The 20,084-nt window shown below is 49.6% G+C and overlaps 1 protein-coding gene and 1 long non-coding RNA gene across 3 annotated transcripts in view; one reads left to right on the top strand and one right to left on the bottom strand.

The window, feature by feature from the left end:
• LOC136148955 (uncharacterized) overlaps positions 1–20,084 on the top strand; it is a 101,464-nt gene that overhangs the window by 707 nt on the left and 80,673 nt on the right. Inside the window, exons 2-3 of one of the 2 annotated variants that reach the window (XR_010659613.1) lie at positions 1,706–1,786; positions 13,192–13,469. This is a non-coding gene — a long non-coding RNA (uncharacterized lncRNA). Of the gene's footprint in view, positions 1–1,705; positions 1,787–13,191; positions 13,470–20,084 lie in introns of those variants that run through there. The other variant, XR_010659612.1, reaches the window with a different exon arrangement.
• On the bottom strand, positions 962–14,474 carry ALOX12 (arachidonate 12-lipoxygenase, 12S type). The gene is made up of 14 exons (XM_065908665.1): positions 14,004–14,474; positions 13,227–13,428; positions 11,842–11,923; positions 11,615–11,737; positions 11,395–11,498; positions 10,985–11,145; positions 10,006–10,149; positions 9,001–9,210; positions 5,109–5,195; positions 4,735–4,904; positions 4,110–4,231; positions 2,010–2,110; positions 1,719–1,889; positions 962–1,597 (listed from the first exon to the last, which is right to left on the bottom strand). Exons 1-14 carry the CDS (start codon positions 14,136–14,138, stop codon positions 1,418–1,420), a joined length of 1,992 nt encoding a protein of 663 aa, XP_065764737.1. The 5' UTR covers positions 14,139–14,474; the 3' UTR covers positions 962–1,417.

The following is a 20,084-nucleotide window of genomic DNA, read 5'->3' on the forward strand; positions in this document are numbered from 1 at the left end:
TATACCTTTCAAAGAAAAATTTTGTATGCCTCACTGATGAAAAACAGATGTATATACATTATTCAGGGAAATAGTGGTGTTTGAAGAACATAATTTTTCACTGAGGTTTTTGTACCTTTTCTAGTGAGGACAGTGGTCATAGTATAATTGAGAGGGGTCATTTTGATCCCAAGACCCCAGAACCAGACAGACACTGCCAGTGGTTAGCATAACTTTGTGATATTTCCCCCTTTATTTTGTATATATTGGTCTTTAAAGGATCCTGAAAGAGAACTTGGAACCTGGGAAACACTTAGAGACCCCAGAGCACTGAAGCTCCTGGGGAAGTGACCTTCAAACATGTATCTCGTGTCTCTTTTGTTTGATACCATCTGGAAGGAGAGCATTTTGGAGTGAAAGTTTTTCTTTTGCCTTAGAAGCACCATTCTCATTCAGGGCTTTGGGGTAGGTGTATGAATAGGATAAACAGGGGTGGAGGGAAAGCTGCCAAGGTAGAGTCAGGAATTTTTAAGTTGGCCACCAAGCGTGAAGTCAAGGTTCTGGGAATGGAGTTTGAGTTGAGGTTGTGGATTTCTCTAAGAAATCGTCCTGGCCCTCCCCGGCCCCAGCATTCTCTGGATGTTTCTCAGGTAAGGTCAGTGCCTCAGGCTGCTGCAGGGGCACCCTGGCGCAGGTACTGCCCCTGAGGGCGAAAATCCACAGGGTTTTGTTGTTTTTTGCATTTTAAAATGGTTGACTAAACTGAACAGAGAATATTTTGTGACACAAGTTCATATTTCACTGTCCATAAATAAAGTTTTATTGGAACATAATCACATTCATTTACACATTGCCTGTGGCTGCTTTTGTGCTACAACAGGAGAGTTGAATCGCTGTGACAAGAGTCAGTGTGGCCTACAAAGCCTAACATACTATTAGACCCTTTCCTTACGGGCTTCCCAGGTGGTGCAGTGGTAAAGAATTCAACTGCCAGTGCAGGAGACACAGGTTTGATCCCTGTATTGAGAAGATCCCCTGGAATAGGAAATGGCGACCCACTCCAGTATTCTTGCCTGGAGAATCCCATGGACAGAGGGGCGGGCTGCAGTCCATGGGGGTTGCATAAGAGTTGGACACGACTGAGCGACTCAGCATGCATGCCTGCAAAGGCCCTTGGGCTCATAGGATACAGACGTAGGTGGTTTAATTGGGAAAAGAAATAACCTCAGCAGCAGGATGAATTTGAGCATACTCTGGGAGATGATGGAGGACAGAGGAGCCTGGTGTGCTACAGTCCAGGGGGTTGCAAAGTGTCAGACATGACTTAGCAACTGAACAGCAACACAGCAGAGACTTTAGGAAATGGTGAAACTCAAGATGGAATTGTCAGCCCCAGAGCTGATCTACAGTCTTCCCTTGGCGGGGGGTGCCCTAGAGCTCAAATAGTGATGCTGTTCTCTATGTGGCTGGGCTTTAGGTATTCATAAGGCAGGTCAAGTTGCTCATTGCGGGCTGTAATTTCCCTTTCCAAGTTTTCAAGATCTGTTTGGAATTGGTTTAGTACAGACTTGGCCTTGGGGTCTGAGAAATACTTTTCTTTGTGATGCCCCAGAGGCACCTAAGAAAGAACAAAGGATCAGTCAGTTTTGAATTCAAAGGCAGACACACCTAGAACCTTGCCCTTCACTCTGCTGTTCCCTTCCAACTGTCATTTCCATTTCCCCAGAGTCCTCTCTTACCATGTCTGGCTGGCGGCGACCCAGATGCCATGTGATGGCCATTTGAAGACAGGCTTGTCGGACATCAGGTAGTGAGCCCATCATTGTGGCCATTGTCACATCTTCCTTGGTGGTGGGTGGGGGCATCCGCATCGTGCATGGGGCATTAGGGACCCAGGCATACCAGTCCAGCTGGGGGAGGAAACTGCAACCCTAGGATCCTAGTACTTAGGGTTTGAACCCCATCTCTCCCATGGGCATCCCAAGTCCAGACACTTGCCTTCAGGGATCTGGGCTTTCAGTGCTCCATACCTGGCCCTGGTTGATGGCCCCATGCTGAGCAGTGCATGTGAAGACACACATGGTAAGGAAATGGCAGAGTTGATTCTGGGACTGGAAGGAGACAGGGAAACCTGGGCAGAAACGGAACAGGATTTAGAGGCTACAGTCTGAGAGGAGAAAAATAAAGGCCGATGTCTTTGGATGTCTACATTTGGGAATTGATGGATGTTTAGTTCATTTGTTCAAATATATTTGCATCAGATGTGGGCTTCAACTCAGACTCAAGTAATACAGTTGGGCTACTTAAGCTCTCTGAACCTCAATTTCTTGACCTGTAAAATGAGAGTGATACCTACTTTATAAATGAGTTAATCACCTGATATTCCAATAAGCAATTACTGTTATTTTGGAAGGGTGGGGGGCTGAAAAGGTTTGAGTGATCAGAAACCCTTTGCCTCAAAAAGTGGTTGAGAATTTAGGGATGTTTCCTCCTGTTTGCAGACAGGGAATTGCAGGTGTCTAATTTATAATGTGAAGGATAAGCGAAGTTATAGATTTACAATGTCACAGGCAAGAGAGGCTTTCTGCAAAGGTTATGTTCAAGCCACTCAATTTACAGTGGAGGTGGGGGCTCAGAGACCCAATAATCCTGTCAGTTAAGGTGAACAAATGTAATCACTCCCTTTTTATAGATTAAAAAAAATCAAAGACTAAAGAGATTAAACTGCTTCTAGAGCTTTCCTGGTGGCTCAGTGATAAAGAATCCACCTGCTGATGCAGACGTGGGTTCATGGGTTTAGTTCTCGGGGTGAGGAAGATCTCATGGTGGAGGAAATGTCAACCCACTCCAGTATCCTTGCCTGGGAAATCCCATGGACAGAGGAGCCTGGTGAGCTACAGTCTAGGCCGTCTCATAAGAGTTGGACACTACTGAGCGGCTAAACAAACAACAGGACTGTGGTAATTGGGAAAAGGCAGAGGCTGACCTTGAGCTCGGGTTCCTAACTGCTAATCTCAGGTTTGTTTTTATTTTAGCACATTTTCCCCTAAAGAGTCTGTTGAGAAAATGAGGCAAAGGTGGGCTGTGAGAACTGAGGGAGAGTGGATGAAGAGAGAATGAGAAGCACTTACTGGAGGCTAAAGTTGACATGTGGATGTTTATTTTCATTTTCCAAATGTAGATGCTGGTTGGGGAAAAGATGGCCAAGGGGAGGAGGTGGGGGTCTCCCAGGAGCCTGTGGAGCCCAGGGGACAGACTCAGATGTACTAGAGAAAGTTTGGTCCTGGAACGGGGGTGGTGCAGCCACTGATGCCCCAGAGGGACGCTCCCTCTTAAGGGCGAGTGTCGGGCTAGTGCTCACGGCACCCCCAGAGGCTGGCCATAGCAGCTCCCCAGTAAATATCTGTAGTTGCTCCACAGAGGCAGAGATGTCAGTGTGAAATGTGAGGGACAGGGACGGAAGGAAGATTTGGAGCAGGCCATGCTGGCCTGTGTGTGTTAAGAGAGAGGAGGAGGAAGCCAGGAAGAACCGAGAAAGGCTGCTTCTTCCCCAGAGGTTAGAATGCCAGTGGGGGTGCTGAAGGCAGTGACTTGATTGTGGGGGAGGCTAGATTGGCCAAAGCGACATGAGCCCCAAGGGGGTACTGACTTCAGGGTTGAGCCAAAGCCTGGAGAGCATTGTGTCTACATCTAGAAATGACCCTGTACTGTGGTCATTGTGCAGTGGGCCCGGACTTTCTCTGTATGTGCTGGACAGTGGGAAGCAGGAGAAGAAGAGAGAAAACAGAAGGGGTCATCATGGACTTTGGTGGAAAACTCTTCCCATTTATATTCTCAGGAAGGAACAGACAGCCATGAGGAGAGAACGTGAGCCCCAGCGGGGCCTGGGAAGATCCCCCACCGTTCCTGGGGGGTGCCATGCTGTGGCAGGTTAGGGGAGGGGGTGGAAGTGAAGGATGATGGCCAGGGTCTCTGAGGAGGCTGATCCATGGGCACTGGGAATTGTCCTGAGTCTTAGGAGGTGGGAATGGTATTCAGATGTTTGAAGTGTGGAGGGCGGGGGGTGTGATGGACAGGTGGGGTTCTGAACTCAGTGTCTGAGGAGCTCCCATCTCTGGGAGGGATCTCACCTCGCTCCTGGGCCTGGCGCAGCCCCACCTCAGTGATCTCCCGACACCAGGCCTGCAGCTCAGGGTCCCCTTTCACAACGTCATCCCCGCGGTAGAAGAGGTGGACGATCCCCTCCACATACCTGCCCCGGGGAGAAGGGAGGTGAGCTCCTTAAGAGGAGAAGGCTCTGGCCTCTGACCTCTACACTTTTCCATGGTCTCTGGCCAGCTGACTGTTGCTGTGTCTGAGTATAGAGTCTTCTAGGCCTGCCTTTTGGGTCACTCCTAGCTGTTTCTACAAACTAGCCTAGAGAGGAAGGACATGTGGGTCCTTAGTTCTAGGCATTCCCAGACATTGTTGACAGCGTTTCTTCCTACCGCTGATTTGTCCAGATCCCTCAGCCTCTGCATCCACAGCTTTCCCAATCTATGCCCTCTGTCCCCAGTCTGCTCCTCAGACCCCACCCACTGACTCCTCCCTCTTCCTCATTTCTCCCCAGGATCCCTTTCTCTGCTTCTCCTGTCTGGACCTTCTTGTTTTCATGTTCCTTCTGCCCCATGCTGACCTTGGGACCACAGCCCCACTCGCCTTCTCTCCCCCTCACCCCCTGCCCCCGACTCATTTCTTGGCTTCCCCCTCACCCACCGGGCAGTGATTTCCCAGAGCCGTAAAGCATCACGGGCATAGAGAGCACTGGGGGTTCCCAGCAGGTGGCGATCAGCCAGATCATCAAGAGGACAGAGGGAGCGGTAGGTCAGCTGAGCCAGGGCCCGGCGGAGCAAGTGCACATGGCCCCCTCCACCGGTGCTCACTGCCTGGAACAAGAGAGATGCAAGGCCTTGAGGAAGAAGCCAGTGCACAGTATACAAGGGGTTCTCAGATGTGGGGTTTTCAGATTTAGAAACATGGATATAAAGAGCTCATAGGTTTAAGGGTCAGGACATTCATCCAGGTTGGTCTGGGATCTTGAAAGCAGCAAGAGATGGTAGAAAGTCGGTCAGTGATACAGCCCCACTCACTTTATCAAATATGCCTCCGTCTGAGATGAGCTGAGTCCGTGCCCGGGTGTTGATTTCCATTGTGTAGCGGATGTGTGGCATCAGGAGCTAGGATAGGGGAGAACAGAGGGGGTCGATTATGGGGGACATGCTCAGGTCCTTCCTTGTAGGCAGCATGATGGCTTTCTCTCCTCTTGATGCTTTCCTCCCTTGACAGGCTGGTCTCTTCCTGTTTCCGTGATCACACCATCTCATGATCTTGTCACCTCTGTGAGTCGTCATTCTCTCCAGCCACACTGACCTGGGTTTCACTTCAGCAGTCACTTTATATTTATCCAAGGTACAGGACCCTCTAAGTGTTGACCTTTCTCATCTCCTGTCCTCACGTGACAACAGCGGGTGATTATAGGGTCTTTGTCTCACGAGGCTGCAGTGATGCTTACATGAGTGATGCCCTTGAGTAGCAGCTGTTATTTATCTTGATGATTTCTACCTGGAGTGTAGGTGGCCTTTGAGAATCAGCACCTTTTGGTTTGCTTTTACTTCTTTTCTTTCCCCCTTTGGCTGTGTGGCATGTGGGATCTTAGTTCCCTGACCAGAGATCAAACCTGCAGCCCCTGCATTGTAAGCATGGAGTCTTAACCACTGGACCACCAGGGTCCCTAATTTGCTTTTTTTTTTTTAATACCTCACATTTACTAAAAAGGTCAAAAGTTTAAAGAGACTAAACATATTGGCAAGGATATGGAAGCACTGGAAGTCCCAGACTCTTCTGGTAGGAATACAAAAGAAAACAACCATTTTAAATCATAGTATGTGCTGATGTGCTCAGTCACTTGGTCGGGTCTAACTCTTTTCGACCCCATGGACCGTAGCCCACCTGGCCCCTCTGTCCATGGGATTTTCCAGGCAAGAATACTGGAGTGGGTTGCCATTTCCTACTCCAGGGCTGATTTCCTTTTAATACTGTCATCCTCACAGCTTAAATTAGTCTCTCTACTCATTCCCAAAGTCACACCTCCATCCCCTAGTTGCTTCATTGTCAGGTTTTGAGGGGTCGGGTTGGGTACCTTACAGTGAGGAGGAGCCATACTGTGCTACCTGTGTAAGCAGCAGAGATGAAGTGAAAGTCCCTCAGTCATGTCTGACTCTGTGACCTCACAGACTATACAGTCCATGGAATTCTCCAGGCCAGAATACTGGAGTGGGTCACTGTTCCCTTCTCCGCAGGATCTTCCCAACCCAGGAATTGAACCCAGGTCTCCTGCATTGCAGGCGGATTCTTTCCCAACTGAGCCATCGCAGCAGCAGAGAGGCTGTCATCAAATCTCCTCCCACCCCAAATTAGGCAGTTAGACTCCCTCTATTTTGCAAGCTTTTCAAGAAATAGCTTTCTCTTAGCTATTAAAAAAGGTCATCTGATCTTCCATGCATTTCTTTGTATCTCAGACTATTTTGTTTTCATTTCCACCCAGTTTATGTACAGATTTCACAAAGGGTTGGTACTTATCTAAGTAGTTGTTGCTGGAGACAGAATGAGCCAGAGAGAACTATGGGGTCAGAAGGTCAAAGCAGCTCACATTGACTGAAACTTCAGAAAGTTCATGAAAGTTGCTGAGTGTCATAGAAAGCCCAGCATCCACTTGAGGAGAGAAGCCTGAGGACAAACAACTCTTAATAATAATCGGGACCTCCTTGATGGTCCAATGGTTAACAATTCTCCTGCCAATTCAGGGGACACTGGTTCAATCCCTGGTCCAAGAACTAAGATCCTACATGCCAGGGGGACAACTAAGCCATATGCCAACTGCTGAGCCCAAGGTCTAGAGCCCACAAGCTGCAACTACTGAAGCCTACTTGCCCTAGAGCCTGTTCTCCACAACGAGAAGCCACTGCAGTGAGAAGCCCACGCACCATAACTAGAAAGCAGCCCCCGCTCACCACAACCAGAGAAAGCCTGTGCACAGCAATGAAGACCCAGCACGGCACCTCCCCCAAAAAGGCGGTAATAATAAAAATTGCAAGAACTAATTTTTTTTTTTTAGCTCTTAGCCTGTGTCATGCTATTAGGTTATTTTATCCTGTAGCAGCCCCACGATGGTGTTCCTTTTGTCCCCTTTTAGACATGAGGACACTGAGCTCACACCTGTACAGAGTTAGGACTCAGGATTCAGGCCTTGGCAGTCTGAATCCAGAGCCTGCACAGATCACCTCTGGGACATTGGCCGGCTTGGCTCTCCTGTGTGTGCTGATATCAGTGCAGCTCTTTGACATGTTTCTCTGGGAGTGGAGACAGGTGGGCACAGGGCTCAACTCGTAAAGGGGGGATATTTTCAGTGTGAATAGAGGCTTAGCCTATCCAAGGTGAGCAGAAGATAGTGGTGTAGGAGCACCATGAGATGAGTAAAATCCAAGATTCTGCTCATCACACTGGACTCCATCTTGTCGGTGCCACACCAGCCTCCCGAGAGGCCAGTTATTGCTGGCCAGGCTTTCAGGGACCTGGCAGGCCCCCAGCTGAAGTACAGTTCAGTCCTTCTCCCTGCCAGGTACTCACCTGTATGTCCTGCTAACACTTCTGATTCCATGAACCTCAAACTGAATCTCATCTTTGCTTCCCAGCTGGCTTCTTTCCCATCTTTCCTGTTTCTGACAGTTCCTCTGATTCATATGCCTGTTTCGTATGCATATGTTCATATGCAGTTTTGTCCCTTTTGCCTTGTTCCCTATATCTAAGATGTCATCAAGATTTTGAGGACATTTTTAAGCAAGCATGAGTCTTATGTTGCTGCTGTCAGCTGATCAGTAGATGCTGAGCTCACTCTTTTATAAAATTATAGGATTTCTAGGTCAGTCTCCCACACCCACCCTTGGGCTCCTGAGTGTTGTAGAAGCTTAGACCTCTGACTTTTCTGGCTCTGGTCTGATACCCAGGCTTGCTGCAGCTACTGTTCCTTCTCTTCCCCAAGTCTGATTATGATTATTTTTTTAGCTGAGCCATGTGGCATATGGGGTCTTAATTCCCAGACCAGAGATCGCACCTGTACCCCTGCAGTGGAAGTGTGGTGTCTTAACCAGTGGATGGCCAGGGAAGTCCCTGATTTTTTTTTTTTTTTTTTTTAATTCTTGTCACCACCTTGCCAACACATGTCTTTCTCCATTTCTCTCCTGGGCTGGAATAAGCACCCTGTTGGGCCGCTCTCCTCGCCTCTTGCTTTGTTCCTACTTAGCACTCTCAGTTGGGGTGGAACATTCTCCATCAGTATTCTAGTGTTTATCAGCTGTCTTCAGTGATTTCAAATTCTAGGTCCAGGTATTGTTCTCTGGGTAGTTCTTATGGGCACCATGTGTCTTTCTGGCTAAATCGTAAATCTACTAAGGCAGGAACAAGGCTTTTGGTTTACTGGCAATATTCTGGCTATACTTTCGGCCCATTGCTAGATTGTCAGATCTGAGAATTTCAGAGGATTCCTTTGTAATATGTTCTGAAGAAATGTTAAGTGACTCAATTAAAACACAAGTCTCAAAATATTGATAGTCTTTCTTTCTTCTGTTCTCCCTTCTTTTACAAAGTGATAAATTTTTTTTTGCTGCTATAATATCATATGATGGGGCTTCCCAGGTGGTGCTAGTGATAAAGAACCTGCCTGCCAGTGCAGGAGATGCAGAAGTCCTGGTTTGATCCCTGGTTCAGGAAAATCCCCCCGAGGAGGGCATGGCAACCCACTCTAGTATTCTTGCCTAGAGAAATCCCATGGACAGAGGAGCCTGGCAGGCTGTAGTCCATAGGGCCGCAAAGAGTCAGAAACGACTGAAGCAACTTAGCATGCACACATGCAGTATCATATGATATTGGCCTCTTTCCTTTCTCTGGGGTCTGAATGAAGTAGGACATGGAGGGTAGAGGTGGTACCTTGAAGATAGGGTGCAGTCCTGGGAGGCACCTCATGGTGGCCACAGCGATGACCTCAGCCAGCAGATGGGTGTTAAGCAGATGGTATTGGAGCTGATGCAGTTGGAAATCTGAATTTCGGACCCAGGTCTTTGCCAGGAGCCAGGCGAGTGGAGGATCTGAGGGCAGGAACAGTGGTGGGGTCGGGGAGATGGAGCTGGGAGGCTGGATCTGGGAAAAAGAAATTAAGGCTTCATTGAATTCCCACTTTATGTGTGACCTTATGGTCAGCCATCTTGGGGAAACAGATGAGTAAGTACGATTATTGCCATCCAGGAGGTTGTAATCTAGAGGATTAAGAGGAGGAAGAATGAGGCCCCTTCCACCCTTCCTCTCACTGCTGTGGCACCGTGCACCCATCATGGTCTTCGGGGTGAATGCAGGGGATTTGAAGCAGGGAGTCCAGTGAGGAGGTCCTGATGGTGGTTTGGGAGAAATGAGATGGGGGTCTGAGTTATGGTGGGGGATGGAAGGGGAAGCAGGGTATATGAGATAATTGACAGGGTTTGTTAAACTGACTGTTGAGAACAGTGGGAGAAGAGAGAGTGGACTGAGGGATTAATTAGTGACTCTTAAAATGTGTTCCCAATCTCGAAGCATCCACGTCACTTTGGAACTTAGAAAAGCAAATTCTCAGTCCCCATCCCAGATGGACTGAATCAGAACATCTCAGGTTGGGACCCAGCAAACTGTTTTCACAAGCCCTCTAGGTCATTCTGAGGCACACTACAGTTCGAGAACCATTGGGTATAGGATGAGAACTCCAAAAGGCCATTATGACTCTTGAACAAGTCCTTCCAGTTGGGCGAGTCAGGAGAAACTAGGCTGTAAGCAGAGTGACATGAGGACAGGTCTCACTGTGTGAGGATGGAGCTTGAGAGCCAAGAACCAGGGGGCTGGGTCCTCAAGGGCAGAGGTGGAGGTGAACAGCAGCAAAGTTGAGAGGGGGTGCCTGGGGCACCTCACCTGGATGACCATGGGTAGCAGCTTCCCACTGGGGTCCATCTTGAGCATGACGAGGGGGGCAGCCAGGTACTGCTTCTCACCTCGGATCACGTTGGCTGGAATTCCGTCCAGGAGGATGAAATCAGCCTCAAACAGAGAACCATTCTGGGGAAAGGAGGAATGTATCCATCCTTTGAGTTTAAAGTCTAACCCAAGAGGGCAGGGGCAAAGGGGGAAGACATTTTAAGATATTTATCTTGATTCTTGCCATCATCCTGTGTCAGTTACAGAGTCTTATAGGCAGAACCAGAGCATCTGGCCTGATTCCTCTCATTTTAAGTGACAAACAGCCTAGTGAAGGTAGGCGTCTTGTGCAGGTCCAGTTTCAGAACAGGCCTGCCCAGTCCAGTGTGCACGCTGGCCCCTTGTCCAGATGGCCAGGCCCCTACCCCACCATCCTGCAGTGATCTGCTCCCTGTGTTCAGCTGTCACCAGCTCAGCAAACGCTCTTTCACTCCAAAACTCACCTCCTCTGTCAAGGAAACTGCAGAGGTTGCCCTGCCAGCACTGCCACCTAGTCCAGCGCACACATGCCCGTGACATGCTCACATGTGGCCTAGCTCATCGTCCTCACATGCAGCTCACCTCCTCCAAACCCAAGCAGCCTCCACAGTTCTCCCCTCCTGATGGCACATTTTCCATCTTTTTTCCTCCCTTTGAACACTGGTGTCCAGGGCACTGACATCAACCAGGAGACGACATTGTCCCTGATAACACCACCGCCCCTGTCTGTGCCCTGGGGATCCATCCTGTTTCTCCTCCATGCTGGGAGTTCCTCAGAGTTTTCCCTGTGTACTGTATCACCTCCAGTTTTTTCCAGCACTGGAGTCTGGACCAAGGGTTACCACAGCCTCCCTTCTTAAACTCATCTTTGGTCCCTCCCCTTCACCACTTCTGGCTGCACTGCCAAGGTGAGAACAGGGCAGGGCGGGAGGGATACCTGGAGTTCTCTCTCCAGCTGGGCCCGTAGCTCCTCCATTCCCGAGGGCAGCACCAGCCGGGAGGGCAGAGAGGTGCAGCGTCTCAACAGCATGGGGTTGGCGCCATTGAGGAACTGGTAGCCAAACAACTCATCGTCCCGCCAGCGCTGGTGAACCTTCTCTGTGGTGTCGGGGTGGAGTGGAGGAGGAGGTTTACACAGTTGGGATGTCCCTCCAGGTCCTACCCCAGTGATGTAGGCATGCAACCACCCCGTATCCAGTCCCTATCTTTTCATCTTGGGGCCTCTGAGGAATGACCCAGCACAATATAGTCTCATCTGCGGAACACTTAGGAGGGGCTGTGGAGTGTGAAGGCTGGGGCATCAAAAGAGGCCAGCAACAGGTTATAGAGACCTGGGGAACCACTGACCAGCCAGGGGGCTCTTCTGGCCCCAGAAGATGAGATCAAAATCCTCCAGACTGGTCCAGGAGCTCAGGAGGGTGTAAACACGTTTGAGGACCATCTCCAGAGCCCTAGGACAGGAATCAAGGTGTGAACCTACTCGCCCATCCATCAGCCCCTCACCATTTACCACCATTTTTAGATCTCCCGGCCCTTTCACTACTCTTAACTCCAGGCCTGTTCTCACCCCGCCTTCAGTGTCCACTCAAAGTCCAGCCTCTTCTCCTCATGGAATCTCATATTTGCAGGTAGATCGTCCTCACAGCCCGCAGCTATTGTCAGGGGTAACCCTTCCTTCCAGGTGGCCCAGCTAGGAAATGGGGACAAGGCTTCAGGAAGGGTGCCCAGGTCAGTAGTGGGGGTGGGGTCAGGGAAGGGGGTTACTGCCGAGAGGCCCTGTGGGTGGGTGGTCACCGGTATATCTGATGTCTTTCTTTCAGCTCCTTCTCTCGATGTCTCTGGAACACGTCCAATGCATTGTTTCCTGCCAGACGGGCTGGGGAGATGTTAAGACAATTGGCCACAGTCTGTGTGGTCCTGGGCTCTCCCCCGCTTGTCCTCATCTTCCTTTTCAGCAGTCATGGGCCCTGTGTTCAGTTCTGCTCTGTTGCTTTTATCTCTGACCTTGCGTCACTCCATTGATTTCTGAGACACATTTACCTTGTCATTACCAACTGTGTACTCTGGGTTTTGTTAATCTCAACCCTCATCTCTTGCCTTGAGACAATCTCATGTTTGACATCTTTTCTTGTCCGTTAACTCGCCTTTCTCCATTTGATCCTATTTCATCAGTATCTGTTGTTGGAAAAAATCACTGTAATTAAGGTGATAAAATCTTGTGAATCCCTGGCAGTCCAGTGGTTAAGACTCTGCAAGTCCATTGCAGGGGGCATGGGTTCAATCCCTGGTTGGGGAACTAAAGTCCCACATGCTGAGCAGTGCAGCCAAAAAAAAAAAAAAAAGTGATAAAGTCTTAGTCACCCATATGCCCTTACCTGTTTTCTACCATATATTGCCTTGGTTAATTTCACATGTGCTGAACCTCACCTACCACACCTCAGCTGTCTTTGGAAAGCTATGAGGAACAGCTCTTTGCTTTCTTTCTCTGACTTCACTCTGCTTAGGCCCTCAGAGTCTGTTATCACCTTGTTCCTGCTCTCAGCTGCATGTATACTCACCAGTGTCAAAGTGATGTCTTTCTATCCTTACTTGCCCTGGCCTGCATTTTCCTCCATGATCATCTCTCACTATTTTCCATGGTAACAGATTCTGTATTGGCTGTCCTCATTCACCCCCACCCGCTGTCAGTGTGCACCCTCTCCCTCATGGTTTGTTTCCGTGTTTTTCCAACCAAACCCAGCTCTCTAAGTCACACTGTTTGTTATTTCCCATAGCTGTCTCCTCTCAGGGTCGCCTCCATCCGCTCTTCCACATACTACCTGTACCTGCCCTGCCCCAACTTATTCCTCATCCCATACAGATCTCCTTTCTGCTTTTACTTGGGTGCTTCTCTTTCCCATCATTGCTGCGACTCCCATCCCCTGCCCTCATCTTCTTGGAGGGTGGGATCTACACGTGAACTTATGTCCCTGTCCAGCTCCACTTGGAGTTTTTTTTTTTTTTCTGTGTATAAATTTGGTATTTTATAACTTTCCGGTGTTCTGCCTTCTCCACACTTAACTTGCTGAACGCTCACTTTGCTCAAGGGCCTCTGACCTTCCTCAGTTACCCCACCCCCCAACCCCTTTCCCATCTGTTCTCCAGGACCGTACACCCCTCCTCCCGACACTGTCCCTCACCGGTGGCCTCTGGCAGGCACAGCACGCCGTCACCCTGCACCCAGCGGTAGCACGGGAACGCGGCCTCCTCGCAGGCTCCAGGGCCCCGCACCGTGATGCGGTCGCAGAACCACGCGTCGTCCACCAGGGAGTGGTGTTTGCGCAACTTCACGAACTGCAACGGCCCCAAGTCCTCCGGAACTTCGTGCTCAAACTCCTCCTTCTGTGGGACCAGAACCCAGAGACAGTAGCAGGGTTCCAGGAGAGGCCGTTTTGCCGGGGTGGGTGGGGGGTAAGTAATGCGGTGGGGACAAGAGAGGAGGGGACGTTTGTGGAGCCTCGGTTGGCAAGGCCTCCAAATACAGCATTCCTCGTTCTGCCTCCGGACGCTTGCGCGGTGGGTCTTACCCCATCACAGCGGCAGAATGAGGGAGCCTGGCGCCTGGCCCGCAGTGTCTTTAATTGATGTCTGAGCATCAGCACCTCAATCGGTCCTTTAACTGAGACCCCCCCCCCCCCCCACCGGCGCCCTCCTCACTAGGAGCATCCCGCTTGACTTCAGATCCAATACTGACACAGGCATGGGTCATTTGGAGAAGGAGTTGGAGGCTGTGAGGACCAGGGCCGTCGGGGAGGGAGAAGGGTGTGCGCCCTGCCTGGACCCTGGCTCCCGATCCTCTCCTGGCCCAGGCACCGGCGTCCCAACACCTGAAAGCCCCAGCGGACACGGTCCTGCTGTCGTTTCGCCCCCTATCCCGCCCCCTCACCGGCCTCCCGCCTCCCGGCTCGCCCGCTGACCTGGCCCCGCGCCGGCCGCAGCTGCAGCTCCAGCTCCGTTTCCCCGCGCGCCCCGACCAGCCACAGCTGCACGCGGTTGTGCGAGCCGGCGAAGAGCGAGGCCCCGGTGGCCACGAGGATGCGGTAGCGGCCCATGGCCGCCCCGGCGGCTGAAGCGAGGGGAGCCGGGTCCGTGCGCGCTCCTCGAGGCTGCCCGGGGCCGCCGGCAGGTGTTGAGGCGCCTCAGGGCCGGTCCCGGGCCTTTAAAGATGGGCCCGCGTCCCCGCCCTCCTCTCCACTTTCAGGCGTTCCCAGTCTCCGCCCCAGACTAGCCCGAACCTGCGAGCCGCCGCAGAGCCGGCTGTGTGGAAGAGCCGCGCCTCCCCGCCCGAGCGCAGCTGCGAGGGAGATAAAGGGGCCCCGGCCTGGGGGAAGCCGAGAGAACGGATGTGGCCGGGTTTTCCTCCTCCCGAGGAGGTCAGGGGACTCGGGGTTGAAGGGAGCAAGACGAGGACAGTCCCCGAGGTCGCCGAGACTTTGGGGAAGCTCGAAGGAAGAGGGAGCGTGTTGGTCTTCCAAGCGAAGGAGGAAGTCCCTGCTTTTGTGGGCTGGGATCTGGGGAAGACGGTGAGCCGAGCCCTGGCAGGTTGACCTGGGTGACTGCGCTGGGACATTCCTGGGGAGTGGGCTTCTCTGGATCCAGTTCAGCCCAGTCAGTCTTCAGTTTCGGATTGCTACCTGATTTGAGCGCAGCCCTTCAATAAATGACCAGAGTTTCCCCAGGTTGCCTTAAACTTGGAAAAGTAACGGCTAGGAGACTCGCTCCCCACCCCACCCCCAACCTCGTGTCAACCTTGGCTGGGTTAGGACACCCCCCCACAGACACATACATGTCAGATACTGCATGCTATGCATGTTAGGTCGCTTCAGTCGTGTCCGACTCTTTGGGACCCTATGGACTATAGCCCACCAGGCTCCTCTGTCCCAGGGATTCTCCAGGCAAGAATACTGGAGCGGGTTGCCATTTTCTCCAGGGTGGTCTTCCGGACCCAGGGATGGAACCCTCATCATTTTATGTTTCCTGCATTGGCAGGTGGGTTCTTTACCGCTAGAGCCAGCTGCCAACCCCTTCAGATCCTGAGGGAGGCCTAACTGAGGCAGGGCAGTGAGCACTTCCTTTTGTCCTGTCTTCATAGTGGGTGCAGAGAATGTTAGAGACCCAGGTGTGAGGGTGCAATGTGGAGCCACGTAGGGACCCAGCATCCTTGGGCGATTCCCATGGACTTCTTCCCTCCAGGATGAATGCAGCCTCTTTCTCTTCTATATGTTCCAGGTACATTTTTATTCTGGCCTCACTGACCCTGGTGCTTGCTTTCCCCACAAGAATCCAGTTTTCTCCTAAAAAAAATCAGGTGTAAAGTTCTTGGTAATCATGAAGTTCTACTTCTTTCATCTTCCCCATTGTCTTTATCCCACTTTGAGCACACACACCCACCCCCACTGTTTCCTGGTCGTTTGTGGCACTCAGGGCCAGAAACTGGGGAACCAGGGAGCAGCGGTGAGACTTTGTCAGGAGGATGATTCAGGGCTCAGGCTTTAGCACCCACGCAGGAAACCTCTTGGTGGTCCGTACCCAAGTCTTCTTGGCCCTAGTCTTTATAAGCATTTGGCTCACAGTGGACATGTTTGGCAGCCTGGGCTAGGCCAGGGCAAGGTAAACCTGCTTTCTTGAGCCAGACCCTCAAAAATGACTCGACATGTTGCTCTTTGGTGGGCGTGAGAGGGATTCCAGTCCTGCCTTCCAGCCTCCAGACCTTACAGAAGTGTCTGATCCTTACTGGGTGCCCTTCCCCTTCTTATCTTCTGGGCCCACTCCCGCCTACTGCATCCTCAGTCCTCGGGGCTGGTATCTGCTGGCCCCCAGCACAGTTTCCTCCAGTTTGGGGTATCCTGTAATATCCAAATAGTGTGGCTCACATTCCCCATCTTTTGTAGTAGCTGAACCTGGCCTTTCCACACGTGCCCTTCAAGTATCACTCTTACCTAAAATGAAAGTTTGCGTCATACTACCAAGACTAGTCCATACTTTAGCCTGCTTCTCTGCTGTTCCGTGACACCTTTTCTGCCTGCTGGAGCGTACTCAGAGGCAGGGTGGGGGTGGGGATTGATAATTAAGAACAATAATCCAAGCTACTACGTATGCTAATAAGTTAATGTTTAAAACAGAACAATACCTGGCAGTAGTCTCCATATGTATTCATTGCTATTATTCTATTACTTACATTCTGGAAACAGTTTTCAATTGAATGTCGGCATCAGTATTTCTAGAACTTTTCTACCTCTCCTCACCCCATACTATTTTTCCATGTCCTTTTCATTTAGAGGTCTTACTCCTCAAAACCGTCTCACTTCTTTTTTTTCTTTTTCAGCTCGTGCATTTTATTGGGAAATATAATGAAAAACAAGATTTCCCAACCCAGGAAAAGCTCTCCACAAAGGCAGTGGAGGAAAGAAAATAGTTTTATACTTGAATAAGCATTAGCAGAATGTGACGTGCGTCACAGGCCATCTGCTAAGAGATTGTAAAGATAAAATAATCCCGTCCAGTTATAGTGCCAAACAGATGCAGCCTTTACACATGTTCTCAAGATAAACAGTAACTAGTTCTAAAGTAAGAGGCTTGAGAGCACCATTTGTCACACACTGTTCATCCTAACTTTACCTGGTGATTGGTGATCCTTAGTGTTATTAATAGGGTTAATCATAGGAAAACCAGTATCCTCATATCTTTATGACAGGGGGTAGTTTTGCATGTCAGAGCAAAGTGCTCACCTCATTTAGGGTCCTACCCTCTCACAGAAACGGGAGATAGGGGTGCTCTCTCTCCTGATTTTTCCATTTCAAAGAGATGACTGCCAGGGCCTTGGGAGAGAGACATTCCTGGGTCATAAAGCTGCAAGAGGCTGGTTTAGCTTCTAAAAAGATTCCCATACATTTCAAAGAGACAGAGAAAGAACTTACAAGTTTTCTAACATTAATGCTCTAAGGAAGGGATTGGAGATACTTCCCTGGTGAGTCCAGTGGCTACGACTCCACACTCCCAATGCAGGGAGTCCGGGTTCCATCCCTGGTCAGGGAACTAGACCCCACTTGCCGCAGCTAAGAGATCTCATGCTGCAGCTGAACAGCCCACAAGCAGCAACGAAGGTCGAAAATTTGCCTGTGCCTCAACTAAGACCTGATGCAGCCAAATAAATAGTAAAAGAAAAGAAAGGGCTGGAAGAAGTCTCTTATTTTCAACAGGGAGAATTAAGCTTCTTATTTTAAAATGTTTACTGGTCCTTACAGTTAACATTTGTTCTGTTTACCATAGGAAGGACCAGGGGCTGGGTTTTGCAGTAGGGAAGTCCATATGTGCACCCCAACGCTGAACTCTCCTCTTCTTCCAGATCCCCATGGCCCTGTTTTCTGTCTCACTTTCCACCATCTCTCTTTGCAGAACAATTTAGCTGCCTGATCAAAGCTTCTCTCACTAGATACTTCCCCAGGGACTGTGGGCAAGGGGGATGGACCTTGCATTTCATAGCCAAAAAGTCTTGTTTAAGTGTTCTGAACACAAGAGCAATTTCATCCCCTTCTTTTCTCCTGTACCATTGTGGTTTAGACTTCAGTTGGCTAGAGGGTCACCCCACTGTTCCCACTCCATGAGTGTTTGGAGCCCACATTTGGCACAGGACTAGAGAAGTTTGTGTTTATTCCTTGAGGACAAATTGGACATACAAGCATTATAAACTGTGTAACTTTAAACTAAACATAGGCTCTGATTTGAGGGTAGACTTTATGTCACATATTTTTCCAGTTAGTAATTTGAGTATCCCTCCCCAGTGTGCAGGAAGCCCAGCACCCCCCTCTCTGAGTGTGGTACTCACTTCTGTTCTTGTTCATTGGTGGCATTAGGGAAACATCGTTCCTGCACCATCTGATGGGTCGTGTCTAGTGCTGCATGGGCCTGCTGCACAAGCCACAACAGTGACCCACACTTGGGCTTCCCAGCTCTTAGCTCACGCAGGGTCTCCCAGCGTGACCGTGGTGCCAGGGGCCAGGGTCAGGGCCATGTCCAGCCTCAGCCCCTTAAACCTTGAGTCTCGATACTGAGGCTGGTCATTTGACCAGATGACTTTGCTCACAGGGGCTTCTCTTTGGAGAACTTTAGGGTTCTTTCCCACTGGTGGATCTCTGTTGGAATCTTCTCAATCTTTCAGAGAGAACTTCATTCATACCAAACAATGTGAAAAAGAATTCAGTCTCAGTCTCTTTTCTTCCAGGTAGAGTCTTGGTCCTTGAGGCATATTTGCCCCCTCATCCTCATCCACCAGTTCTGCCTATGAAGGGAGTGTTGGGATGGGGCTGAGAGGGAAGAGCCTTTGTGGGACCTCAAAAGGGTGTTGGTGAGGGGATGCTCAATGCTCAGAGGAGAGTCAAAGAAGGTTTGCTCCTAGGGAGCTATGTTCATTCAGAGAGAAGAAAGCTGGCAGATTCTTGGCCCTTTGCTGCCTGTCCCTACCACCTCTGCTGCCTTGATCCCAACAAGTATCCCCAAGTCAACCCCAAAGAGAGTCTGCTCAGATTTCGGTGGGTTGCATAGAATCATCGTCAATGATGAATACACTTCTTAGGAGTGGCTGGTTCTTGTTTAAAAAATCTGTGCCATACTGTATACTTTTCCCTCACTTAAGAGCTCTACCTCATGGACATCTCTGTGGTTCAGTAGTTATACCTTGGACTCATTCTTTCTTTTTTGGCCAGGCTATTGGCACGTGGGATCTGAATTCCCTGACCAGGGATTGAACCCATACCCCGCTGTAGTGGAAGTATGTAGTCCTAACCACTGGACAACCAGAGAACTCCTTGGACTTTTTCTTTTAACAGCTGCATGGTGCTCCACGTTGGTTTTAACCATTCCTCTGTCAGTGATCATTCAGTTTATACTTTTAGACATATGATGAATGTTACAGAGAGCATGTTTGTATTTATATCCTTATATACTTGGTGGCTTTATTTCTATGGGTTAAAGTTCAAGAAAAGGTACAAAGGGTGAAAGACCACCAAATAAAAAAAACAAGAACAAAATAAAATGAACAGATAAAAATAGTCAACAAAATTAAGTGTCTTTTTTTGTCAGGCAGAGGAACCCACTAGTTAACTGAATTATTCATGGAGGAGCCTAAGTCAGGGATTTCTGACTGCTTGAAAGGGGCTGTTCTTAATGTTTATGATGATTAAAAGTTGCAAGTTGTACCCTGGAGAGAGTCCACAGGTTTGTACACAGCAGAGACAAGTCCTATTGTTCCAAGGGAGTCTTAAGTTAGGACCATTAAGGATTGGGCAGAGCAATGTTACTCAATATTCACAACCATTTAAAATACAGGTGGTTAGAAAGAGTTGTTGTGAAACATAGTGTCCAGTTTTGCTATCTTCTAGGCACATGCTGGTAAGGTTTCTTTGACATGGAGATTGCTGGGTGGAAGAGTATGTGTTGAGGTTAGGGGGCTTGGAGTTCATTTGTGATATTATGGAGAACAGGTTCAGTAGACAGAAGGAGACAGAATGCAGATCAGAGTGTAGCATGCCCTTCAAGAAATAAGGCTGGGGGCTTCCCTGGTGGTCCAGTGGTTAAGACTCCATGCTTGCATTTCATGGGGCATGGGTTCCATCCCTGGTCAGGGTACTAAATCCCTCATGTCACATAGCCAAAAACTAAAATAAAACATATTTACAACGTATTACTCTTTAAAAGATTTTTTAAAGTAGATCATCTAAAATTCTAAACCTAACAGTGTACTACAAGGCCTTTCATTTACACCCCATTTCAATTAAACCAGAATTTCTTGAAAGAAAGAAAGAGGGCCAGGCAGGGAACAGAGACGGGGCCATGGCTGGAGGTGGGTGGAGAGGTTGAGATGTGGAGGAACAAGAGTGTAAGTGATGAGGGGAAGACCCTGAGGGGGGAAATAAAATCCAGAAAGTGTGGGGAGGAACTGGCTACAGGCCATGCATTCTCATGGGTGGAGCCACAACACCATAGATTCTATAATGGCTTAT

The sequence above is a fragment of the Muntiacus reevesi genome, chromosome 18 (genome assembly GCF_963930625.1).
Source record: "Muntiacus reevesi chromosome 18, mMunRee1.1, whole genome shotgun sequence".
Taxonomy (NCBI): Eukaryota; Metazoa; Chordata; class Mammalia; order Artiodactyla; family Cervidae; genus Muntiacus; species Muntiacus reevesi.

Coding starts and splice junctions, on each gene's coding strand:
- ALOX12 (XM_065908665.1), bottom strand. CDS start 14,138: ATGGGCCGCTACCGCATCCTCGTGGCCACCGGGGCCTCGCTCTTCGCC. Junction 11,738..11,841: donor GAAAGACATCAGATATACCG/GTGACCACCCAC, acceptor CCCATTTCCTAG/CTGGGCCACCTGGAAGGAAG. Junction 5,196..9,000: donor GACTGCACCCTATCTTCAAG/GTACCACCTCTA, acceptor CCCCTATCCTAG/CTCCTGATGCCACACATCCG.